The sequence below is a fragment of the Schistocerca nitens genome, chromosome 4 (assembly GCF_023898315.1).
Source record: "Schistocerca nitens isolate TAMUIC-IGC-003100 chromosome 4, iqSchNite1.1, whole genome shotgun sequence".
NCBI lineage: Eukaryota > Metazoa > Arthropoda > Insecta > Orthoptera > Acrididae > Schistocerca > Schistocerca nitens.
In genome coordinates this window covers 411,483,198-411,510,829 of record NC_064617.1, presented here as the reverse complement: position 1 = coordinate 411,510,829, position 27,632 = coordinate 411,483,198, and the positions used below count along the sequence as shown (strand labels likewise).

The following is a 27,632-nucleotide window of genomic DNA, read 5'->3' as shown; positions in this document are numbered from 1 at the left end:
TCTTTAAAAGTTATTCTCATAAGTAGAAAATTGGTTTGAAAGCACCCAACGAAATTGCAAGGTTTTCGGAGTCAATTTTTCATTTACAATGACTAAAATAGTAAAAATTATTTAATAGCGTGGAGAAAACAATCCTAAAACCACTACAGTAGGGCCATCCGCTGAGAAGACCTAGCAAACTATCGAGAGCGCCTTTGTTTTGTTCTTTTTTCTTCAAAAAGATATACCTCGAAAAATTCTATTTTATTTTTCAAACAATTATTGTTTTTACTTACGGCGGGCTATACTTACAGCAAATACCAAATACGGAAAAGTTATTGTTGACCAGTTCTAGAGAATCAGATTTTTAATGGTTTTTCGGTATATCTCTTAACGTAACGACAGTCGATCCTTATAAAAAAAAAAGCAGAAAAACTGTCGATGGGTCTTTGAGTCCTACAAATTTAAGTTTTCAATAGGCGCTATAGTTTAAGGGAACCCGTTTTTTGCTACTTTGCGGATTTTTTTGGTCATGTTCGTAATCTTGTATAGAGTTCACGAACAAGAAACGACATTTTAAATAGAATTTTCTATATGCTCATATTTCTGGTTTTTTTCTTCAGGTAACTAATTGTGGAATTATTCCTCCATAATGCGTGGACTACTTGTCGGTGTGACACACAAAGGCGGCTCTCGTCGCTCGCCGAAATGTTGATGTCCTGTAACAACTTGTTAAATTGGCTATGGAACATGGTTACATTAAGACTGGCCGTGAGGAACGGCTCAGTATCACTGAACGATTAAATTCAGCCATTACGGGTGACGTCGATCGCGCTCGTAAGGAGGGAGGGGAGAGTGAATGGGGGTGTCTCTCATCAGTCTTGCAACGGTGTGATGCTATGCACCATGATTCACTCTCCTGAATCATCCTTGAGCTGAGAGACGCATCAAAAATCCAACGTCCTAAATTATCTTATAGATTCTTCTTTGTCTTTTATCTAAGGCTCGCTCAAATGCAGAGTGTTATTTCCTGATAATGTGCCCATACTGTTAGTTTTACGTACTCCATCGGTCGCCCAATAAAAAGAAACATGGAGGCTACTTAAGACGAACAAGGTTCTCGGTCTCGACGGAAACCTGTTACATTTTACAATGAATATGCCACGAAAGTAGAATCTCTTGCCCAACAGTGTGGCTGAAAAAGAGCAGGTAACGAAAACGTAACTCACTCACTCAGTACTGTTGAGGTCAGTCTGTTGCATGATCCTGCAGTACATCTTAGTGTAAATTCAAACATTAACAAGACATTTTGCAAACAATAGATTCATGTGGAGAGATATAATCTGTCTTCCTACATCTCAGGAAGCCGACGACTACTAACAAAGATCTTAGCCAATATCTGACTACCTGGGAGGTATTGAGTTAACAGAACCCAGTGTGCCATACTTGGTGACGGATCTTTCACAGAAATGAAAGCAACGTCGGTTGTTTCACAAGAAAATGTAAGACGGCCTCTAATGTAGTCAGTATACATCAAATATTTATAAGGTAGGGTCAGCAGCACTAAAAGATTAACGGATTACGCTGTTGTGTACAGGAAGAAATCGTCGTTCGGTGATACGCATACGTAGAGAGATTTCCACAAAACTTCAACTAGCTGTAATGAATTGTTTCTCTCTTTAAGTGAGAATGAATGTAACATACAGCCTATATTCAAGAGAAAGAACGGGATAGTAACAATTACAGGATTAGTTGTGACCATATTGGGTACGTGACATAGTGAAAATATTGAGGGGCACTACCCCAAAAAGACTGGAAACAGGACGATCACGTAAAATCAGTATTAGGGAAAGCGAATGAAAGGCACTGATTTACTGGATTTTCTGACAAGTACAATGATTCTGTAAAGAAAATCTCAACCCCAGGGCGAGCAATTTAGAAATACTGGTAAAGCGTTGAATACTCACCAAGCTGGCACGAAAATAGACATGACGAATTCAGAAAAGATCTGCTTGGATCGTCGCAAGACGGTATAGCCCATAACAAATGTCAGGGGACATAAATGAGAATCCTTGGAAGAAAGACGCAGTTCTCGCGCAACCTTGATGAGTAAATTTACAAAACCTGTAGTGGAAGATACTGTGGGGCCGTTGTACTGTTGACGTATTGCGCGTACCGCTTGCGGAAGTCACATTTCCCTCGCTCAATACGTAAGTAGAATAAGACGAAAGCGATGTACCCCCACCGTGCAGCGTCCCCTGGCTTGAGGAATATACAGGGCGGTCAGAAACAGTCGTTAAAATTTAACAGTGCACGGTAGGTTGTGGTGAGAAAAGGTCGTTAAGAAAGTCGATACTTGGCACTGTTTCAGAGTAATTTCGCATGTAAGTTAGTCAGGCAGGCCGCTGCATCCGCAAATTTAAGCGGCCCCCAGGAAACGGTGTCGCCAAACTTGTTCTTCGTTAAGTTTCAGAAAACCGAATCTGAGAGAGAGAGAGAGAGAGAGAGAGAGAGAGAGAGAGAGAGAGAGAGAGAGAGAGATACACAGAAACTGGACAAAAGAAGATAGTAACCCGTCTGAGCAGTCTCGTGCACAATCATCTACGCTATGAGACCACCTGATACTAATCGTATCTGGCGGTCTACATGAATCTGCGCGCGCAACGGCTTGATTGGCTAACTTCAACGCTAATTAATTCGGAAACAGGAACGTATCGATTTTGTCTTCATAATTTTTCCTCATCACTACCTACCCTGCAACATCCTTCAAAGATTCTCACAGCGTTTCTGAACACCCTGTATATGTAAATTAGTTTCGGCAAGACACACTCTAAATTTATCAGTCAAGATCAAGCACTTCCACACAGTACTGTACCACTGCCGTACATTGTCAGAAATTTCTCAAGTTAAGCCCGATGTTCGTTGGTTTAGCAAGAAATTCCCTATTTTTCCGCGCTAATTTTCTCCTTCAATATAGTGGTATTGGCTATTTTGATTCTAAGGCAGCAGACTTGCTTGTCTTCCCTAACTACCTGGTCCCCCCAGTTTAAATGTTGACTTTATGGCAGATATCAATTCCGCTTCTCCCAGGCGCGGATCCGCGGTTCATTTCTGTGTGAAGTGTGTTGCTAACGAGGGACAGACAGCGGGTTCCAGTTTTACTGTTCACCACTCCCCACTCCTCACAGTACAATCAACATAACTTAGCCTTACCCTTACTTTTACGATTTTAATAAGAAAATGTACAAAAGGTTGCAATACAATAATTTATGATCATAAACTTCATAAAATATTGTAACATAATACTGATGGTGAAATTGAGAATGAAAATGTAAATACAAAAAAATTATAAAAATAAAACGTCCAAGAAATTGCAATTCAAAGAAATATAAACTTCGGAAAGCAAACCTCCAAAGTGAAATGCTTATCTCGCAGATAGTTTGAGATACAACAACAGCAGCAGCGCTCGCCTAACACACATAACCTTACTTAAAAGGCGTAAAAGTTGCAGTGAGCACTTACAGTGAGCAGTATTTCAGTGAGATTGTGAACAATGGCCTGCAAAGTGTTTATGGCGTGTAAATAGTGGGGAATGCTGTTTATTTCAGTCGTTTCCGCCCACTCTCAGCTGAGTCAGTCTTTCCGTTATTCTCGCCTTCCTATAGCTTGACGGTCCTGCTTTTGAATTCACGAACCGTGTCGGATCTGTCGTTGCTGAGAAGTAGGTCAGTCGACCTACGCATGTTTCGCCTTTGCACGGCTCGAATGTCCTCTGCAGGCGGCCAGGCATAAAGCTCATCCAAGTAGCCTAACACTTACGAACGCAATTGAAATGTCTTTATTCTGTAAATTTCTAGAATGGCTCGCCGTTTTCAAACTCGCTTCTACTGCTGCTTCGTTCTCCAAAAGTGAGTGGTGAAATTTGGAAATCGTGTATTTAAATATGTACTACTGACCAAAAAAATGTATGTCCCGAGAAGAGGTTAGCTTATTTGGGGTAGGGGAACAAACAGCGAGGTCATCAGTCCCATCGGATTAGGGAAGGATGGGGAAGGAAGTCGGCCGTGCCCTTTCTAAGGAACCATTCCGGCAGTTGACTGAAGCAGTTTAGGGAAATTACGGAAAACATAAATCAGGATTGCTGGACTCTAGTTCGAACCGTCGTCCATCCAAATGAGTCCAGAGGGCTAACCACTGCGCCACCTCTCGGTTCCGGAGAAAACATCGTCGGTTTGTAATTGTGACGCATACAACAGCATTTGCGCTGTTTGTATTTCACGTTGCTACCAGACCTGGTAGGCCGTACAAGAGGTGTAAGCAGAGTCAGATTCTGAGTGGTCACTGAAGGACTCGGACGTCGCGTACTCACGTGAGACAGCGTTATCAGCACTTAAATATTTCAGAGGTGTGTAATTGTGGGTCTTCGTTTGGCCGGTTAGTAGCCGTGAAATCTCCTGACGCAACGCATTCAGTGTGCCAATGGCCCGATGTCGGACTGCATGCATACCCGTAAAGGTGCCAGTCGACCAGGTCTGACCACAAGGAAGGAGCAAAATATTGTGCCCCAAGCACGTCATAGCACTTTCACAGTTGCTTCTGTCATTTGAGAACAAGGACAGGATATTTTTGCAACATTGTCACCCCGTACCATTGGTCGCAGATTTCCAGCAGACTGTCTAGGGAATTACGGTCCCATGCATAGGCTGCCGTTAATACAACACAAATGGCTGCGTTTAGAATGGCGCTGTGACAGAGAAGCATGGACCGCTGGTGAATGTCGACGGGTAGTGTTTAGCAATGAATCGTCTACACTACCCCCGATGACCATCGTCGGGGATTACGGTGTTGTTTTCTTACAGGGTTTTGGCAAGGTACAGTGGTGCCACGCCTGATGTCACGGAGTGGGGAGCCCCTCTGGTATGACTTTCGGTCATTGCTGGTAGTGATTGTAGTGCTACCTCTCAGGCAACATAATGTCATGCTATTTTTTGTCCACACATTGCATGTGTCTATGGACAGTCTGCATGATGTCAAGGCACTCCCATGGACAGCACAATACACAAAACTGTCCCCAAAAGAGCATGTATGGGATTAGCTCGGACGAAACCCCATCACAGTGCCAGTATCCAGATATCAAGGACGAGTTACTGAAGTTGCTCAGTTTGCCTCAGGATAAGATAAAATTACATTTCACACCTTTCCTAACCAAATCAGTGCATGTATCCTGGCCAGAGAGGGTGAACCGTCATACTACTGTGTGTGCTCTTACTGCTGAGTTCTCCAAAAATTTTACCTGATCCCATAATCAGTGGAGCTGCATTTCGTCCTCTTCTCGGTACTTTACTTTTCTTAGGCAGTGTATGAAAGTTAGTAAGTTTTAATTACTCTCAATCCAAATAGGATTCTCAACAGACTTTTCATTTCATTTGTCATGCCATTTAATTCTGCCTTACATTTTTTGCCCCTGAAGAAATGTTGCAGGCCTGTTTCTTATACTGAAAACTTTTGTTGGTCCCCCCCCCCCCCCCCCACCTACCCAGAGGGATTGCCACGCTTCGGCGGGTTCGTGCTTGGCTATCACGGGATCTCGGCCTTTGCAGTATTTTTTCCTTTCTGTGCTGCATGTCTATCCTCTTGCTATCCTTTTCCCCTACCGTGGGGAACATGTATGGGATATTATTGGGAATGTTGTTGGGAATGTTCTGCATTGTCTGCCGCTGATGTAAGAACAGTCTCACCTTTGTTTTTCGCTCCCTTTTCGTTTGTTTCCCTTCTCCTCTTGTTCCTCCACTTCAGCTTCTTCTTCTTCTTCTTCTTCTTCTTCTTCTTCTTCCTCCTCCCCGTGCACTCCTGAACGCCATCTCATGCGTCTGACGCCTAACAGGTGACGGAGTAACGCGTAATACCCAGCCTCAGGTCGACAGGTGGGATTTGGACATACCCCCTGGAACAGGCCAGGCCCAGAGAGGGGTGATTGCCTGAGCTGCATGCTTCCGAAATTGGCGATTGGTCCCTCCGTCACGTGTTCAGGAGGTGTGACCTGAGGTGTGAACAATCACCTTAGGCAGTTATGCCCCTTTTGAAGGGGACCCCAGTTAGGAGCGCACAATCGGAAACGCTGGCAATCGTGGGGGATTTTCTTGCAATGAGTCAATCACCTTCTCAATCAAAATCTACAAAAAGCAAATTAATGAGGCTAATGACTCAGGCACTTCCTTCTGCACCACAGTTCCTCGTGGTCTCACGTACTGAAGACGGTCAGTCCTTCACCAAGGTAAATCTGTTTATTATTCAGAAAGGTGTTGATGCAATTGCTGGCCCTGTGAAATCCTGCTCTCGTTTACGGGTTGGCACTTTGCTTTTGGACACTACTTCCGATTCTCAAGCACAACTGCTTGCTGCCTCGCTTCTCCACGGCTACAGTGTTTGTGTCGAGGCCCATACAACTTTGAATTCTTCCTGTGGTGTCATTTACATCAGGCTGCTCGATGGTCTGACCAAAGTAGAAATCCAATGTTATCTCTCTGATCTGCCATCCATTGTGTAATGCAACAGGTAGATTCCTCCTTAATGCCCACCTGCACTCTTTTTCTCACCTCTGAGAGTGGTGCTTCCATCCAAGATCAAAGCAGGCTATGAAATTATCACAGTCCGGCCATACATTCTAAACCCAATGCGCTGCTACCAGTGTTATTTCAACCACACACGAACGTCTTGTTAACAACCAGTGGTAGGGATGCTCATGAGGGCGACTGTCCACCTCCTCCTTCCCAAAGGATTAACTGCAGTGGCGGCCATACCGCAGACTCCTTGAGATTGTCCCATGTATCTTGATGAGCGGGCTGTCTGGGTAAAGGAAGAAGTGCTTTACCCAGTAGCTCACAAGTTATTGGCTAGTCGCAAACCCGGCATTCTCCCGTCTGGCACCTATAGTTTTGTTCCTGTTACCCCTCGCTCCATAAGGAGATGGCTACAAAGACGTGCGACGTACAGTTCAGCTCTGAGGTTGTGAAATCACAAAGTGTCAAGGTAGCATCACAATCCCCCTGTCCAGCTGTCAAACTCTTGCCTCAAGGGGCGAAGCCACCAGCTACACAACCAGTAAGCCGGAAAGGACAGAAGGTGTACTTCTTTGAAGACTTCCTCTGTCCCTCCAGCAAACACCCAAGTCTTCCTCTTACCAGAAAAGCTCAAAGAAGTCCACCAAAGGTAAACAGTCCTATTCGACGGTGTCGCCATGTGATATGTTAGCCCGGCTGGCCTCCATGTTGCTGTTGCGCACCACCAACTGTTTTTCAGTGTTGGACTCCACAGACCAACTGTGCAAGCAAATCGATGCTTCTGTGGACTCAGTGGAGCAGGATCCTCCTGCTTCTGTGCCCTGTAGTAGAGACTCTATAATGGATGTCACCTGGTGGCTGCTGAGTTGACGTCACTACATCTCTTCCTCATCATGACTGTCCTCCAGGCCTCCAGTGGCCTCCAGTCCCACAAAGAGGATTTACAGCTGCTTTTAGCATCATAGCGTCCCCTTGCATTCTGCCTTCAGGAAACTAAATTGCACCCTCATGACCACTTTGAGCTTTCTCATTTCCTACCAATTCGTTTTGACCTTCCCCCCGAGGTCGGCGTTCCATCTCATGGGGGCACCATGCTGCTCATATGGGATGACATTCATAGTAAACCCGTCTCCCTGACGCCAGTATTCAAACTGTTGAACTTCGCCTTTTCCTTCTCCACCTGACATTTTCCCTCTGTACCATTTGTCCCTCCGTCATTTGATGTCACCTGGGCAGACTTCATTCAGCTTACTCAGAAGCTACCTTTCCCATTTTTGCAACTGTGTGACTCTCATGCACATCATCCACTTGGATTCTCCCAGGACCTGTCGGAGAGCTGACCCCCTTGCCTGACCACCTTAACCAACTTAACTTCTTATCACTGGAATGCCAACTTTCCTTTCTGACCCCTCACACACTTACTCCCATTTGGACCTATACTTCTACATTGCCCAGCTTGCCCATCATCTTGAATGGTCCGTTCTTTCAGACACCTACTCGAGCGACCATTTCCTGTGTGCTATCCGTTTGCTAACTCCTACCCCATCTGCGGGCATGCGGAAATGGCAGCTTACTAAGGCTGACTCGCAGCTTTACTTCTTTCTGGCGACCTGGAAAGAACAGTAGTTCCCCAGTTCTGATGACTAGGTACAGTCTCTCACAAACATTATCCTTCCTGCTGCAGAATGGTCCATTCCTGGAACTACTTCTTCACGAGGTCAGTCTACCAGTTGCTTGGTGGACTGAGGCATGCCGCAGCGCATTTTGCACATGAGACAGAAAAAAGCTAGCTTTATTTCATTCACTAGGTCTTTCGTCACACCCTTTTCTCAGTTGTGTAGGCCAAACTCCAACGGCTCCGGGACCAACCCATTCCCCATTTCCGGCCTGACAGTAGCAGATGTTGTCCTCGTGGACCCTATTGCTATCTCCAACACCTAGAGCCACCATTTTGCAGCAATTCCGCGCTCTTCCCACTATCACCATGCCTTCCTCCATCAGAAACGAGCAGAGGAGGCTTGGGTGATACCCTTCTCTTCTGTGAATCTTCAGTGCTACAATGCCGCCTTCACTATGAGGGACATAGATCATGCTCTCAGTTCATCCCGATCCTCTGACCGAGGGCCAGACGACATAAACATTCAGATATTACAGCACCTCTCTTACGGGCAAGCACTGTCTGCTTAACATGATCATCATAATATGGGCAGAGGGCACATTTTCCAGATGCTGGCATGAAACCACCGTCATACCCATACATAAGCCCGGTAAGGACAAAAACCTTCCTTCTAGCTACCACCCCATCTCTTACCAGCTGCGTTTTCGATTCATGCTTGGCTGGTATAGTGGCTGAAGTCTCACAGTTCACTGAAGAATGCACAGAATGAATTTCGAGGGTGCGTTCTGCAGTTCACCATCTCATTACTTCGTCCACCCATGTTACGAATGGTTTTCTGCGGAAATCCCTGACTGTGGCCATGCTTTCAGATTTGGAGAAGGCCTAAGACACCTGCTGGAGAACTTGTATACTCCGTACTCTTTACATCTGGAGCTTCCGTGGCCACAGGCCATATTTCATTCAAGCATTTTTACAAGATTGAGTTTTGACGTGCATGTGGGTTATGCCTTGCCGGACACATTCATCCAGAAAAACGGTGTGCCTCAGGGTTCTTCAGTGTCGTCCTCTTTACATCTTCGTCCTGTTGCCCTTCCATTTGTTGAAACTACCAAATTCCTAGGGATCATACTCGATAGGAAACACTCTTGGTCCTCCAATGTCTTAACTGGCAGTCCGCTGTACATGGTTCCTCAATGTCCTACACGTCCTCAATGATACTTTCTGGGGTTCCGATCAAACTAACCTTCTCAGTGTGTACTGGTCCATTGTCCGCTCGAAACTAGACTATGGGTGCTTTATGGGTCAGCACGTCCATCCATCTTATGCTATCTCAGCACTATCCACCATCGTGACAACTGTTTGACAATGGGTGCCTTTTACACTAGCCCAGCTGAGAGTCTGTATGCTAAAGTTGCTGAACCGTTACTGTCCTACCACTGTGACTCTCTCCTCGGCAGGTATGCATGCCATTTGCCTGCTGTGCATGGCTACCCATCTTATGCCTTCTTTGATGATTCCTTCGATCACCAGTGTGGGTCGCATCCCTCTTCTGTTGCCTTCTGGAGTCCACTTTCAGCACTTGCTAGGGTGGCTTAACTTCACACTGCCTGCACCTTTACCAGTGGGTGTGAACCCTTCACCACCTTGGCTTCACGAAGCGGTTCATGTTAACCTTGGCCTTCATTCGCTTTCTAAGGACACTACTCCAGCCTCAGTGTATCACCTTAAGTTTCACAACCTTCACATGGAGCTTCGCGATAGTACCTATGAATACACTGATGGCTGTCAGGCTGACGGGGGGGGGGGGGGGGGGGGAGGAGGGGGTCCATTGTGCCTTTGTCACTGAAACCCTTGTCTGTTGATGTTAGCTTCTGGCACATTCCTCAGTATTTACAGCCAATCTCCTTGCCACGGAGTACATCCAGTGATACAGCCTTTTCGATTGTGTCCTCTGCTCAGACTCACTCGGTGCCCTTCAAACTCTGTGTGCTGTACACTTCCCATCCTGATTCCTTAGTGCACTGGGTCCAGGTAACCTGTCCACTGGTCACTCTTGGTGGAGCCGGTGTGATGTTTCTGTGGATTCCTGGTCATGTCAGTCTGGCAGGAATCTATGCTGCTGACGCTGCTGCCAAGGCTGCAGTCCTCGTGCATCAGCCCGCGAGTACCTGCATTCCCTCTGATGAGCTCTTTGTTGGCGTCTTTCAGGAGGTGGTGTCCCTTTGGCATCGCCAATGGTCCTCACATCACGGGAATAAGCTCCGGCCTACTAAGCCTCTCTCACCGGGAGGTTGTCATTTTAAGTAAGCTGCCTTTTTAGCCATCGTCATTTGATAAATGGCGCTACCCCACCACCTTGTACATAATGCACCCAATTTATAACTGTCTGGTACTTCCTGTCGGACTGCCCACTTTTTAACCTTTCCCATTCCCGCTTGGGTTTGCCGTCTGAGTTAGCGGCCATTTTAGCAAATGACGCTCGGGCTGTCGACTGTGTTTTACTTCTTATCCGCCAAAGCAATATGGTGAAGACGATTTAATTTTTAGTTTAGGAACTTCGTTTCTGTATGGTGACTTCTTTTCGCCCTTTTTCCTCTTACCTGTTTTTAGCTGTCTTCTATTATGTCCACTGGGACTGACGTATAGTCAGTTTTTACTCATCTGTCTTCGTCTTCTATAGTATTGATTTGGGCGCGTATGACGCCTGTTGTTTTTTGCGCCCTAAAACAAAACAAAACGAACTTACAGCGTTTTGTACGTAACAGACTTGATGAGGAGTATTTTGCTGTGCCCGGACAGGTGGCTGGGCTGTAAATGGACGATGGCGGCGGGCATCTTGGGCTACGTGCCGTACATGGCGGCGCAGTTCTGGCCGTCGTTCTGGACGCTGGTTCCGGGCGCGCTGCTGGCCGGACTGAGCGCGGGCCCGCTGTGGTGCGCGCAGAGCACCTACCTCAGCCACGTCACCGGCCACTACGCCGACGCCACCCCGCCGGCGCCTGGCCGCCGCGACGCGCTCATGGTGCGCAGTTTCGGCGCCTTCTACATGCTGTACCAGATGAGCCAGGTCTGGGGGAACCTCATCTCCTCTGCAGGTCAGTGCCCTCGCGTTCACTCACTATAATGGTGCCATGTGTAAGGATTCCCAGTTACAGTAATGTCTGTCTGCGTCAGCATCAGCTTACGAAACCACCTGTCAGCGTTAAAAATTCTTTGGTTGCTCTAGTGACGAGCGAAAATAGTGATTTAAATTTTCTAACGTTGGGTTTAGTTATAAATGTCTTTCCTTTGATTTCAATTTTGTGCAGTTGGATTTAGTTACAAATTTATTTTCCTTGTTGTTGTTGTGGTGGTGGTGGTGGTGGTGGTGGTGGTGGTGGTGGTGGTGGTGGTCTTCAATCCTGAGACTGGTTTGATGCAGCTCTCCATGCTACTCTATCCTGTGCAAGCTTCATCTCCTAGTACTTACTGCAACCTACATCCATCTGAATCTGCTTAGTGTATTCATCTCTTGGTCTCCCTCTACGATTTTTACCCTCCACACTGCCCTCCAGTGCTAAATTTGTGATCCCTTGATGCCTCAGAACATGTCCTACCAACCAGTCCCTTCTTGTCAAGTTGTGCCACAAACAACTTTTCTCCCCAATTGTATTCAATACCTCCTCATTAGTTATGTGATACACCCATCTAATCTTCAGCATTCTTCTGTAGCACCACATTTCGAAAGCTTCTATTCTCTTCTTGTTAAAGCTATTTATCGTCCATGTTTCACTTCCATACATGGCTACACTCCATACAAATACTTTCAGAAACGACTCCCTGACACTTAAATCTATACTCGATGTTAACAAATTTCTCTTCTTCAGAAACACTTTCCTTGCCATTGCCAGTCTACATTTGATATCCTCTCTACTTCGACCATCATCAGTTATTTTGCTCCCCAAATAGCAAAACTCCTTCACTCCTTCATTTCCTAATCTAATTCCCGCAGCATCACCTGACTTAATTCTGCTACATTCCATTATCCTCGTTTTCCTTTTGTTGATGTCATCTTATATCCTTCTTTCAAGACACTGTCCATTCCGTTCAACTGCTCTTCCAAGTCCTTTGCTGTCTCTGACAGAATTACAATGTCATCGGCGAACCTCAAAGTTTTTACTTCTTCTCCACGAATTTTAATACCTACTCCGAATTTTTCTTTTGTTTCCTTTACTACTTGATCAATATACAGATTGAATAACATCAGGGAGAGGCTACAACCCTGTCTCACTCCCTTCCAAACTACTGCATCTCTTTCATGCCCCTCGACTCTTATAACTGCCATCTGCTTTCTGTACAAATCGTAAATAGCCTTTCTCTCCCTGTATTTTACCCATGCCACTCTTTAGAATTTGAAAGAGTATTCCAGTCAACATTGTCAAAAGCTTTCTCTAAGTCTACAAATGCTAGAAACGTAGGTTTGCCTTTCCTCAATCTATTTTCCAAGATAAGTCGTAGGGTCAATATTGCCTCGCGTGTTCCAACATTTCTACGGAATCCCAACTGATCTTCCGCGAGGTCGGCTTCTACCAGTTTTTCCATTCGTCTGTAAAGAATTCGCGTTAGTATTTTGCAGCTGTGGCTTATTAAACTGATAGTTCGGTTATTTTGACATCTGTCAACATCTGCTTTCTTTTCCTTTAGAATATAAAATTCATTCCTCGTGTTTTACTTGGAAAGACTGAGGCTGAGTTTATGTACTATAATATTAATCTACACTAAAGAGTCAAAAAAAATTGTACATGTACATAATACCGTGTAGGGCCGCCGCAAGCACGCAAAAGTGCCGCAACACGACGTAGCATGGACTAGACTAATGTCTAAAGTAGTGCTGAAGGGAACTGACACCATGAATCCTGCAGGGCTGTCCATAAATCCACATCCCCCTGCGGGTCCGGGGTAAGAATAGGCCCGAGGTATTCCTGCCTGTCGTAAGAGGCGACTAAAGGGAGTTTCAACCGTTTCGGCCTTCCATGTGATGGTCCCCCTTGAGGTTTGACCTCCATTTTTCAAAATTCTACAGAAGTATGAGCCTTTTGGGGAAGGATGCCTTACGTGGTGTATCACTGGTCCTCCATGCACTAAGGCCTTGGCACTCAGCATTGTAATGGCGTTGTAATCATACCCACTGGGCCTAAACGCCTGATGGGTTGTCCAAGTTACGCCCATAGTGCGTCCCCATCTGCACCTACGATCATGATGGACTTTCCATGGCACCCTAAATCCAGCACGGTAGCCAGCCCGTTGTGGTGGGGTCGTCATGTACCCTCTAGGTTGTAGCCCCCTGACAACACAGGGATCGTACTGCCGATATCTGAGCTGCACCCTCCCCACGTCGGCCAAGGAATAGATGCCCGTCTCCTTGGGGCATCAGGACTCCCGGCAACGGTCATCCTGCCAGGTGGCCCTTGCTGAGGCTGGGTGGCGCCCGTGGGGAGAGCCCCTGGTCAGAGTGGGTGGTATCGGGGTGGACGTTTCGCAGATGAAACGTCAACATGTATCAGGTCGCTCTGCGGCCGAGTCTTTTAAAAAGAAAGGTACTGTCTCTGGTTCTGGTTCTCCTGCCCTTTCCCCCTTGGCCACTCCCTCGAGGGAAGGACAGGCCCGCCGGCTTGGGGCAAAGTACTTCCCCCGCTATTTGGTCTGTTCTCGGACTGATGGGGGGACGTTCGCCACTCCAAGCCCATGTTCTTTGTTCAGCACATCGAGGACATCTTCGGGGAAATTGAGGCTCTCAATAAAATGCATTTGGGGTCCGTTCTTATAAAGACCACCTCCGCCACGCAGTCGGCGGCACTCCAGGCGTGCGACCAACTAGGGGACATCCCAGTGTCCATTGCCCCGCATCTGGCACTGAATAGGACACAGGGGGTTATTTTTCATCGGGACCTCCTGCTGCAATCTGATGAGGAGCTCAGGGCCAACCTGGAGCGCCGAGGCGTGCATTTCGTCCGGCGAGTCCAGCGCGGCCCCAAAGACCGTCGCATCGACACCGGGGCCTTTATCCTCGCCTTCGAGGGGGACGTTCTCCCGGAGAAGGTAAAGGTGATGTGCTACCGGTGCGACGTGCGACCTTACGTCTCGCCTCCTATGCGCTGCTTTCGGTGTTTGCGCTTTGGGCACATGTCGTCACAGTGTGAGGCTGAGCTCCTTTGTGGCGATTGTGGACGTCCTCTTCATGAGGAACCCCACCACCTCGGTGTGTTAATTGTCCTGGCATCCACTCGCCTAGATCTTCAGACTGCCCCGCGTATCAGAAGGAGAAGAAGATTCAAGAACTCAAAACTTTGGATCGTCTCTCTTATTCTGAGGCCAGGAAGAAGTATGACCGCCTCCATTCCGTGACATTGACAACTTCCTTTGCCTCAGTCGTGTCCACTCCTTCCACAGTATCCTGTCCCCCCTCCACCTCCTCCCCCCATCTGGGGTCTATGCCTCCGCCTCCCAAATCCCTCCCTTCCAAATCCTCCTCCCCTGCGGCCCCCGCCCCCTCTGCCCCAGGGGCCACCCTTCCTCCTCCTCCCTCCCCCACCACCTGAGAAGCGATCCTATTCTCAGGCGTCCATCAGGGAAACGTTCCGGACCCCGGCTTCCGAGGTCCGGCGTTCCAAAACGGACCCCGCGCATGAGGACCTCCTTCGGGTCCAGCCCACCATCCGTGTGCCTCCTCGGACTTCCAAGAAGGCCTCCAAGAAGTAGTCTCTATCCCCCTCTCCACCCCGGCGCGTTTCGTCTGGTGCTCCATCCGTGAGTCGCTGCTCCCGGCCGTCCTCAGTTTCGCCAGGACGCTCTGCTGCCAGGCGCTCAGCTGGCCTCTCATCGGCAAATGATGCTGTCCCTCCTACACAACCCGGGACAGCGGCTGCAGCTGGTGGCGACGACTCGATGGAACAGGATCCGCCTCAGGCCGGTTGTAGCATTCTTCCCTCCAAACCTGGCCCTCCGCGGCCGTCGAGGTGACCAGCTCTTCCCTGTCTCGTTCGCCCCTTTTTTCTGACTAGCGATGGCCTTGTTACATTGGAACATAAGAGGTATTCGATCTAATCGGCAGGAATTACAACTGCTCCTCTGCCTGCACTGTCCGCTCGTCCTTGGTCTCCAGGAAACCAAGTTGCGCCCAACTGACCGTATTGCCTTTACCCACTATACCTCGGAGCGGTATGACCTCACCCCTGTGGACAGTATTCCAGCTCATGGTGGGGTCATGTTGCTCATTCGGGACGATGTCTATTACCATCCCATCCCATTGACCACCCCACTCCAAGCAATAGCTGTCCATATTACTCTTTCTGCCTTTACTTTTTCTGTTTGTACCGTCTACACTCCATCGTCATCCGCAGTTAGTCGGGCTGACATGATGCACCTGATTGTTCAGCTTCCTCCGCCGTTTTTATTGTTTGGCGACTTCAATGCCCATCATCCCCTTTGGGGCTCTCCTGCATCCTGTCAAAGAGGCTCCCTCTTGGCGGATGTCTTCAACCATCTCAATCTTGTCTGCCTCAATACTGGCGCCCCGACTTTCCTCTCGGACTCTACTCATACCTACTCCCACTTGGACCTTTCGATCTGTTCTACCACTCTTGCCCATCGGTTCGAGTGGTATGTCCTTTCTGACACTTATTCGAGCGACCACTTCCCCTGTGTCGTTAGTCTCCTGCACCACACCCCATCCCCACGTCCTTCGAACTGGAACACACCGAAAGCTGACTGGGGACTTTACTCCTTCCTGGCGACCTTTCCAGACCACGATTTTCTCAGTTGTGACAGTCAGGTCGAATACCTCATGGTTGTTATCATCAATGCTGCCAAACGTTCCATTCCTCATACTACCTCTTCTTCATGTCGCGTTTCCGTCCCCTGGTGGAATGAGGCTTGTAGAGACGCTATCCGTGCTCAACGACGTGCTTTACGCACCTTTCGCCGCCATCCTACATTGGCGAATTGTATTGGATACAAACGACTCTGAGCGCAATGCCGTAGAGTCATCAAAGACAGCAAAACAGCTTGTTGGGCCTCTTTCACCAGCTCCTTTAACAGTTTTACTCCCTCTTCTGTCGTTTGGGGTGGCCTGCGCCAGCTGTCGGGCATTAAGGCCCACTCCCCGGTACCTGGCCTGACCTCAGGTAATGAGGTCCTTGTTGATCCTGTGGCTGTCTCCAACGCCTTCGGCCGCTTTTTCGCGGAGGTTTCAAGCTCCACCCATTACCACCCTGCATTCCTTCCCAGGAAAGAGGCAGAAGAGGCTCGGCGACCTTCCTTCCACTCGCTAAATCTGGAAAGTTATAATGCCCCCTATGTGGGAACTCGAACGTGCGCTTGCATTGTCCTAGTCCTCTGCTCCGGGGCCAGATGCCATTCACGTTCAGGTGCTGGCATACCTTTCTCCGGCGGGCAAAAGCTTCCTTCTTCGTACCTACAATCGCGTCTGGACCGAAGGTCAGGTCCCCATGCGTTGGCGTGACGCCGTCATTGTTCCTATACCCAAACCTGGGAAGGATAAACACCTTCCTTCTAGTTACTGCCCCATTTCTCTTACAAGCTGTGTCTGTAAGGTGATGGAGCGCATGGTTAACGCTCGGTTAGTCTGGATTCTTGAATCTTGACCGCTACTTACCAATGTTCAATGCGGCTTTCGTCGCCGCCGCTCCGCTGTTGACCACCTTGTGACCTTGTCGACATTCATCATGAACAACTTTTTGCGAAAGCGCCAAACGGTAGCAGTGTTCTTCGATTTGGAGAAGGCTTATGATACCTGTTGGAGAGGAGGTATCCTCCGCACTATGCACAGGTAGGGTCTATGCGGTCGCCTGCCCCTTTATATTGATTCCTTTTTAACAGATCGAAAGTTTAGGGTACGTGTGGGTTCCGTATTGTCAGACGTCTTCCTCCAGGAGAACGGAGTGCCTCAGGGCTCCGTCTTGAGCGTAGCCCTTTTTGCCATCGCAATCAATCCAATTATGGATTGCATTCCACCTAATGTCTCAGGCTCTCTCTTTGTCGATGACTTCGCGATCTACTGCAGTGCCCAGAGAACATGCCTCTCCTGGAGCGCTACCTTCAGCGTTGTCTAGACAGCCTATACTCACGGAGCGTGGCAAATGGCTTCCGGTTCTCTGAAGAGAAGACGGTTTGTATCAACTTTTGGCGATATAAAGCGTTCCTTCCGCCATCCTTACATCTCGGTCCCGTTGTTCTCCCATTCGTGGAAACAACTAAGTTTCTAGGGCTCACATTGGACAGGAAACTTTGTTGGTCTCTGCACATCTCTTATTTGGCAGCCTGTTGTACACGTTCCCTTAACGTCCTCAGAGTTCTTAGTGGTTCATCTTGGGGGGCGGATCGCACTGTCCTGCTTCGCTTGTATTGGTCCATAGTCCGATCGAAGCTGGATTATGGGAGCTTCGTCTACTCGTCTGCTCGGCCATCCCTCTTATGCCGTCGAAACTCCATCCACCATCGGGGGTTACGTCTTGCGACCGGAGCCTTCTACACTAGGCCCATCGAGAGTCTTTATGATGAAGCTGCCGAATTACCATTGACCTACCGGCTCGACGTACTGCTGTGTCGGTATGCCTGCCGGCTGTTGTCAATGCCTGACCACCCCTATTATCAGTCCTTCTTCGCTGATTCTCTCGACCGTCAGTACGGGTTGTATGTGTCTGCCCTGCTTCCCCCTGGAGTCCGCTTCTGTCGCCTGCTTCGACAATTAGATTTTGCCCTCCCTACCACCTTCAGAGAGGGTGAGAGCCTGACATCACCTTGGCTCCAGGCTCCGGTTCATATTTATCTCGACCTCAGCTTGCTCCCGAAGGAGGGTACTCCGGCTGCAGTGTATTGCTCATGGTTTGTCGAACTTCATGTGCGACTTGCCAGTCACACCTTTATTTACACCGATGGCTCCAAAACTGATGATGGTGTCGGCTGTGCCTTTGTCGTCGGGGCCGTCACCTTTAAATACCGGCTCCTCGACCAATGTTCCAGCTTTATGGCCGAGCTTTTTGCTCTCCATCAGGCCGTTCAGTATGCCCGCTGCCACCGCCATTCATCGTATGTACTCTGCTCTGATTCACTCAGTGCTCTTCAGAGCCTTGGAGCTCCCTATCCGGTCCATCCCTTGGTGCAATGGATCCAGCAGTCCCTCCATTCTTCCGCTGATGATGGCTCTTCTGTCAGCTTTCTGTGGGTTCTCGGACACGTAGGAGTGCCTGGGAATGAGGCTGCTGATGCTGCAGCCAAGGCTGCAGTCTTCCTGCCTCGGCCAGCCTCCCATTGTGTCCCATCATCTGATGTTAGTGGGGTTGTTTGTAAGAGGCTTGTGTCGTTGTGGTGGGATACTTGGTCATCCCTTCAAGGAAACAAGCTCCGGGCAGTAAAACCGTTCCCAACTGCTTGGACAACCTCCTCCCGACCATCTCGGCGAGAAGAGGTCCTTCTGACCAGGTTGCGGATTGGGCATTGCCGGTTTAGCCACTGCTACCTGCTCTCCGGTGACCCAGCCCCGCAGTGCCCTTGTGGTCAAGCATTAACAGTGCACCATGTTTTATTGTCGTGTCCCCGCTTTAGTCAATCTCGTGTTGTCCTGTCCCTGCCATCTACTTTACCGGATATTTTAGCTGATGACGCTCGAGCAGCTGCTCGTGTTCTTCGTTTTATAACTTTGACTGGCTTGTCCAAAGACATCTAACTCTTTTACTTATTTTATCTGCATCTTTGTAAGGACTTTCTGGTGTCCCCCCTATCCCCTTGAGTTTTACTAGATTCTATGTGCTCTAACAATTGTGACTGGGTGCTAATGACCTCAGTAGTTGAGCGCCCTTAAACCCCACCAAAAAAAAAAAAAAATTCCAGATTCCATTAGGCTGTATGGATACTTTCGATCAGACAGTGCAGCTACAAAAGTGACACTGATACTCCATACATTCGTCCCAATCATCTTGCAACTTGTACAGGACAGGGAGTAAACATACGAATAACTTACCCAACGATAGGCGACGAGTATGCTGCTTTGCTCGTCTGTCACACACATAGAGCGGCCATCTTGTTCTGCTGCAGTGCTGTCCCTGGACGACCACGCTATCGAAGCGGTGGCGCCCACGACGCCGGCGTCGCCGACGCCGCGCTGGTCGGGGGCGGCAGCGTGGCCGCGGTCGCCACCCAACGCGACGCAACCCAAAGAGGTGTGCGGCGCGCGCTTCTGCCCCCTGGCGTCGCGCGGGCCCGAGGCTCACGGGCCTCCGCTAGAGGTCTCTGGCATATTCGTCATCACCGCCATCTTCATCGGCTGCATCGTGGCCGCCTCCGCTACCGTCGCCTTGTTCGTAGACGCCATAGACAGGTCAGTATATTCAAAATTGCTTCTTTGCGAACGTGTACTCAGCTGGCTGCAAGAAGAAGACTTAATCAAGAAATGAGATTTAGAGCTGTACCACCTTTTCCGTGTTTTGTGATATTTCCAGTTACTGTACAGACATTAATCTTTAGTCACATTTACACATTCTTCATATGGAGAAGAGTATTAGATGCTACATGAAAGGATTTTAGATATGCACACTGCTTGGATTCCATTGTGGTTGGTTCAGAAAGTGATCGTCAAAGACCATTGCTCATCCTTCCTGGTTATAAAGACGTCTAGAGTTTGGGGGAACACATTGATAATGTATAATGCTATCTCAGATACACAGTATATCTTGGTCACAGGAATGCCAGTAGATGACGGTCAAGACATACGTTTCATATATGTGCGTGGTGCCTGTTGTTTCGGACATGTCCAAGATTGGCCAACAATCCCTTCAGTGCAGACGCGAAGCAAGCTCGAATTCTTACAGGTTCGGAGAAATGCCTAGAGTAATAAGGATAGTGGGCAAGGGTACTAAGTGACTGTTATCACATCAGACCTCTGTTAATTTGTAATAATAGTTTGCTAAAAAAGCTTTGATTCTTTCGTAACAAGACTCCTTTTTGTTTGGATTTTCTATGGTTGTGTCGTACCAGATCCGTTTTTCTCCTTTACTTCTGTAAAAATCCTCAGGGTATTCCTATTCTCATTCGTTAATATTAAAGCAAATTCTCGAAGTTCAGATATGTTAGGCACGTTTACACTGTCTTGTAAAACAAACAAGAATGATTATGAAACTTCGTGGCAGATTAAAACAGTGCGCTGGACCGAGCCTCGAACTGTAACTTTTGCCTTTTGTGAGCAAGTGCCCTACAAACTAAAATCGATGCACACTACACAACAGAATGAAAATACCTTTCTTTAAGAACGAAAATGAACGATGCACAGTTGCTGTCAGCATGTTTATAGCAGTTGTTTTCTCTTTTATTGTGTAACACATCATTCATGCTGAATTTTTATTTTTATTTAATTATATATACAGAAATGGTTTTAGACTATTTTAATGGACGCATCCGACTTATGCACATGTCATTTGACAATACGAACGTTTTTACCCCACAACACACTCGTTCTTTTACGTTAGTTTTAAGCAACTGTTGACAACCTGCAATCGCTTTGAGGCGACAGGTTTGCAAGATTTCATAATATTGGCTTGTTTCTACTAGCCATGAGACAAGTAGTTGCAAAACCACATTATGTAAAATCATTATTGTTACAGCCTTTTTGTTCCAACATAGACCCGAAGACGATCTGCAACGCAGAATGAAACCGGTAGTCTGTAAATAAAAAAGTTATCCATACGGCGCTTGTTTAATGAACCGTAACAGAAAGCAAGAATTCTAAGACATGGCGTCAGTTACGAACTGTAGAACCGTTTCGTTGATACGTTAGGGCGTCGGCAAACATTCTTCCAAGAGGGTGGAACGAGGGGCTGCAAGATTCAGAAACTGTCAGTTCTGATATAAATGATTCAGCGAGCCAGTGTGTGTCACGCCCCTGGAGAGAAAATTATCTCAAACGACTGACTATGTTAACGTGAATGCTGTTTCCTTTTTGATTCAACGATTTAAAATCGCATATTCATATGATCAAAACGACGCTGTTCGTAGAGTTGCGAAAAGACCTAGGAAATACTCAAAGTGTAATGTTATTCCCATAACATTAGACTGAGAACATCCTGCTGGACGTCAACAAAAATAACCAAGAGAATTCAACATCTGTCACGCTACCGTGCAGCCTTGCCAACTGGATAATGAATGAGGTAGCTCCTACAGCTCGTTGCATCCCACCGCCAAGACGGTTCAGTTCTAATTCCTGGAAAGGACATTTTTTCAGTCGAGATTTTACTTCTCCTTATTCTAGCACAGAAAACAGCAATTGTTCTTCCTTTGTCTTTCTGTGCCTCTTTTAATCTGTTGCAAAGTTCTTCCGTGTTAAACAATGTACAATGAGCGAGCCATCACATGCCTTCTTAGTCCTCAGGCAGGTAGCAAACTGCTGTCGTGATTCCGCTGTGGGAGTGGGATGCCCTTAAGGGGATGAAATTGAGTTGGACGCATACTAGGCCTATTGCTTCCTTTGTATTCCGCTAGGAATTTTCCCTGAATTTCGCATGACAGGACGTTGGATTAGCTCCTTCCATCAGCTTTATAAGAGATATGAGGAAGTGACAGAAAAGATGTGCAGTCATCTTGAAAGCAGAAAATCACTGAAACCGCCACCATACCATGGAATCGGCGAAATATTCTGTCAACAGTGTGACCACGAACACTTAACATCAACATTGACGCAAAAAGTCGCAGGACACCTCCTAATATCGTGTTGCACCTCCTTTTGCTAGGTGTAGTACAGCAACTCGATGTGGTATGGACTCAACAAGTCACTGGAAATCCCCTGATCAATATTAAGCCATGGTGCCTCTATAGTAATTTGCAATTGCGAAAGGGGTGCCTGTACAGGATTCTGTGCACGAAATGCTCTTGATCCTCCCACATACATGTGCAATGGAATTCATTTTGGGTGATCTGGGTGGCCAAACCATTTGCTCAAATTGTCCAGAATGTTCTTCAAACCAATCATGAGCAAATGTTACTCCTTGACATGACATAGTTGTTTGGCAACATGAGGTCCTTGAATAGCTGCAAATGGCCTCCAAGTAGCTAAACATAACCATTTTGTCAATGACAGGTTAAGTAGGACCATAGGACCCAGTCCATACCGTGTAAACACACCATTATGAAGCCACCTAAAAGACCAATTGGTCTAGGAGTAGTGTCTGATTAGTAATGAAAACATCCTTGGTATGGGTTCAAAATCTACCACTGCTTGAATTTTGATTAATAATCAGCATTGGAGCTTAAGATTTCCAACATAAAAATCATCTTTCTGCCAACGGCCTTGTCAAAGAGGGCAGATGAGCAGACAGGTTCAGGGCACTCTCTTGTTATTGGGTTGGGAAACTGCCCCTAAAGGTGGAAGGATCAGGAAAGATCAATGGCATGAGGATGCACAAAGAGAAGGAAATGACCTCATTAAATGCACATAATGTGTATCCACAGGACATGTGGCCTGTAATTCAAAAGTGTCATGATGATCTCTCCATTGGCAAATGAATTTGGAATAGCCCCCCATTCAGACCTTGGGAGTGGACTGCCAAGGGGGAGGTTACCATGAGAAAAAGATTGAGTAATCAAGGGAAGGATAACATTCTAAGAGTTGGGGTATGGAATGTCTGAAGCTTGAACATGGTAGAGAAACTAGAAAATCTGAAAAGGGAAATGCAAAATCTCAGTCTAGATATAGTATGAGTCAGTGAAGTGAAGTGAAGTGAAATGGAAAGAGGATTTCTGATCACATGGGTATAGGGTAACAACAGCAGCAGAAAATGATATAATGGAATGGGATTTGTTATTAATAGAAAGGTAGAGCAATGTGTCTGTTACCATGAACAGTTCAGTGATAGGATTGCTCTTATCAGAATCCACAGCAAATGGACACCTACAATAAAAGTTCAGGTATTCATGCCAATGTCACAAGCTGAAGATGGAGACAAAGTATATGAGGATGCTGAAAGAGTCATACAGTACATAAAGATGATGATGAAAATCTAATAGTCATGGGGGGATTGGAATGCAGTTGCAGTGGAAGGAGGAGGAGAAGAAGAAAAGGTTTCAGGTGAATATGTGCTTGGGACAAGGAATGAGAGAGAAGGACTAATTGACTCCTGTACTAAATTTCTGCTAGTAATAGTGAAGAAAGTTAAAAGAGGAGGTGGAATACTTGAAAGGGTGATACAGGAAGATTTCAGTTAATTACATCATCGTCAGACATAGATTCCAAACTCTGGTACCAGATTGTAAGGTGTACCCAGGAGCAGATACAGATGAGATCAAAATTTAGTAGTGATGAACAGTAGGCTAAAGTTAGAGGCTAGTCAGGAAGAATTGATACACAAAGTGGTGGGATATGGAAGTACTAAAGAATGATGTGGTATGCTTGAAGTTCTGTGAAGCAATCATGGATAAGAGAAGAAACACTTCAGCTGATCAATGAAAGAAGGAAGTACAAAAACGTTCAGGGAAATTCAGGAATGTAGAAATAAGTCACCGAGGAATGAAGTAAATAGGAAGAGCATGGAAGCTAAGATAAAATGGCTGCATGGAAAAATGTGAAGAAATTGAACAAGAAAGCCTTCTCGGAAGGATGACTCAGCATGTAGGAAACTCAAACCAAGTGTCATTGGAATTAAAAGCAAGGGTGGTAACATTAAGAGTGCAATGGGAATTACACTGTTAAATGGAGAGGAGAGAGTAAATAGATGGAAAGGGTACACAGAAGGCATATATGAGGGGGAAGCTGTGTCTGATGTGATAGAAGATAGTGACAGTTTAGAAGAGATAGGGGATCCATTATTAGAATCAGAATTTTAGAGAACTTTGGAGGACTTTGGATCAAATAAGGCAGAAGGAATAGATAATATTCCATCAGAATTTCTGAAATCATTGTAGAAGGGGCAACAAAGCAACTGTTCAATTGGTGTGTCGAATGTTAGTCTGGTGACATATCATCCACACAACTCCAAAGACTAAAAGAGCTGACACATGTGGGAACTATTACACAATCAGTTTAACAGCTCATGCAGCCAAGAGTAATACACAGAAGAATGGAAAATAAAATTCAGGACGTGTTAGATGACAATCAGTTTGGCTTTAAGGAAAGGTTAAGGTGCCAGAGGCAATTCTGACATTGCAATTGATAATGGAAGCAAGGCTATGGAAAAATACACATTCATAGGATTTGTTGACCCAGTAAAAGTGTTAGACAATGTAAAATGGTGCAAGATGTTCCAATTCTGAAAAAGATAGGTATAAGCTATAGGGAGAAATGGGTAATATAAAATAAGTGCAAGAGTGAACGAGTGGACGACCAAGAATAAAGTGCTCCATTTAAAAAGGGTGTAAGACAGGGATGTAGTCTCTCCCCTACTGCTCAATCTGTGCACTGAAGAAGTAATGATGAAAGTAAAAGAAAGTTCAGGAATGGAAAGAATTGGGAGTTCTGTACAGAATTGGAAAGGAAAGGCATATGTGGAAAACACTGACAAGGAGAAGGGACAGGCTGATAAGACATTCATTAAGACATTAGTTGAGACATCACAGAATCACTTCTGTGGTACTAAAGGGAGATGTAGAGAGATATTCGAACAGCAAATAATTGAGGACTTTGGTTGCATGTGCTATTCTGAGCTGAAGAGGATGTTACAGGAGAGAAATTTGTGGTGGACATCATCAAATGAATCAGAAGATTCAAGACTCAAAAGGAGCCACCACCAGCTTGCACTGTGCCTTGTTGACAACTACGGTTCACAGCTTAATGGAGTCCATACTACACTCGAACCCTACAAACAGCTCTTACCAGTGGAAATCAGGATGCATCTGACCAGGCCATGGTTCTCCAGTTGTCTAGGGCCCAACCGATTGTCACAACCCCAGCAGAGCCAGTGCAGGTGATCACATGCTATTAGCAAAGGCACTTGCAAATGGTCATCTGCTGCCATAGTCCACTAATGCCAAATTTCTCCACACTGTCATAACAAATATGTTCATTGTATATCCTGCTTTGATTTCTGCAGTAACTTTCCACAATGTCAGTTGACTGTTAGCACTGACAGCTCTGTGCAAATGCCACTGATGTTGGTCATTAAGGGAAGGCTGTCAGCCACTCCATTGTCCATAGTGAGAGGTAATATGTGAAATTTAATACCATCAGACCATTTGTACACAGTGCAGCTCAGAATATTGAAATTGCTAACAATTTCTGAAATGGAATGTCCCATGGAGATGGTTCCAGGTACCATTCTGCATTCATTGATTGGCGACTCCATGTTGTCTTGTGCACTACAACCAGATAACAGGTATACTTGAAAAAAAAGACAGCATTGGTCGTATATTTTTTACTATTGCAAAATCGATTTTCTGTCACTGAGTGACCATCTTCAGTGCTATATTGTATAACTTAAATTGGGATGCACTGTTGTCACTAAGCTTCAGGCAATCACATAGCCTTAAGCTTAGTGACAACAGTGCATCCCAATTTAAGTTATACAATATAGCACTGAAGATGGTCACTCAGTGACAGAAAATTGATTTTGCAATAGTAAAAAATATACGACGAATGCTGTCTCTTTTTTCAAGTATTCTGCATTCAGTCTGTTAATTCCAATCAAGTGGCCATAATCACATTGGAATAATGACTCTGCCAATGCAACTACCCTTCTACACACATCAAAAAAGTTTTGCATCACCTTAGTTCTGAGAGTTCCAGAACCTGTACAGATAATTGGAATAAAGATGAACATAAACATAATTTCCGCCATTTTTATTGCTCCTGAAACCCACACATTTCATGTTGTACTGCCATACTAAAGACCTTCAGAGGTGGTCGTATCTCTAATACCTAATAGTATGTCCTCTTGCAGTGATGTATTCATTGTGGAATACTATCGAAAAGTTCATCAAGGCATTGTTGGTCTAGGTTGGCCCACTCCTCAATGGCAAATAATACATGTGAAGGAATTGTGGGGATGCTAATCCAACTTGGTGCCAAGTGCTACAAGAGATGCATTGTGATGATCTGGAAGCTCAATATATCACTTCCCCCTACACATCCCTATATCTTGTGAAAAGATCATGACAGTAACATTAGAGAGAATCAAGCTCACGAAGCTTACCTACTTTTTTCATGCATGTCTGAGGACTGAAACATTTGAAAGGGAAGTGACAACAGTACACAAAATAACCTCTGCTTAAAATGTAACCACCTCTCATGGTCACTAGAAATATACTTAATTTGAAGTTTCTTGAAGCTCATGGACTGGGTCTCTCTCTCTCTCTTCACTACCTTTATCTCCATCTTTAAAGAAGTCTTCCACTCCCTGTAATGTCAGGACCAGCTCATCTTGGTTAATCATTTCTACTACATGATGTGGCTAAAACCTCTAAGAAGACACATTTTCTCTGTAAAAGTTGACTGTACTAGCCATGTGAGGTTGCTGCTACTGGTTGATGTGTGTTTTAACAGTTGTATCTTTATGTATATCTGAATCATTATTACAATAAGATTTCTGCATATAAATTTTGTAAATGAAAGTTTAACATTTGTTTACATTTCTTACATAGACTTTCAGATGGACACTACAGTAGTCATAATTTTGCTATATTCCATTATTTAGATCCAGGTAGCTCAGTTTCATTAATTCAGTTAACAAATACTTTAACAATGTGTTTTCATTGTTAGGCAAACTCGCTTGCAAATCGAGAGTTAGTAACGAATACTAAGATATGGTCGGTATCACAGCCATTCTGTGTCCTCCCTCTACATTACTTTACCCGCTACACGGTGGAATGTAACTCAAAGTATGGATGCAGATATAAAGAAGCTACAATAGAATATATCCAGCATATGGGTGTAGCTTACCTACTGGTATAATGGTTATACGGTAAAGTGCTGTGATGGTGCTGTAGACATCTAATGATTAAGTTGTAGCGGGATACTAACCTTGCACCAGTTTCATATGTTTCTGCATTGAGTTTTCACTGGCTCATTCATCCTGAGCAGTGTCTACACTTGGATCATTTCCTGTCCTTCAGTCTGCAGCCTCTTTCTAGGTATACTATTTTGCAGTTAATCCCACCCTCCATCCCTTTTCTTAAGAAGTGTCCTCACTTGGTCCATATGTGGACAAAGATAAATGGATGTAATAATATTGGATGAGATCTCATGTCCACATTACATACTACTCAATTCATAGTAACAGTTAATACAAATCAGATATTAAACACACCATTCAAATGCAGAAAATTAATGGTTTCTCAACATCTTCCAACAGTATAGGCTTTGATTAGACATCTGCATTTTGGTATTATAGCATATAAGTGACTTGCTACACTTCTGTTTTTTGCTTTCTTTTCTTTTCTCCACCAAAACAAAGAGAAATGTCAGCATTGTGACAAGAAAGACTGTTCAAGCAGAATTGTGGTTA

At 45.9% G+C, this 27,632-nt stretch overlaps 1 protein-coding gene across 1 annotated transcript in view; it reads left to right on the top strand.

Annotated features, from left to right (window-relative positions):
• The window catches only part of LOC126252346 (UNC93-like protein), an 81,239-nt gene that overhangs the window by 33,292 nt on the left and 20,315 nt on the right, over window positions 1-27,632 (top strand). Inside the window, exons 2-3 of the mRNA XM_049953236.1 lie at window positions 10,957-11,252; window positions 19,249-19,531. Coding sequence (XP_049809193.1) covers window positions 10,957-11,252; window positions 19,249-19,531 — 579 coding nt within the window. The remainder of the gene's footprint in view (window positions 1-10,956; window positions 11,253-19,248; window positions 19,532-27,632) is intronic.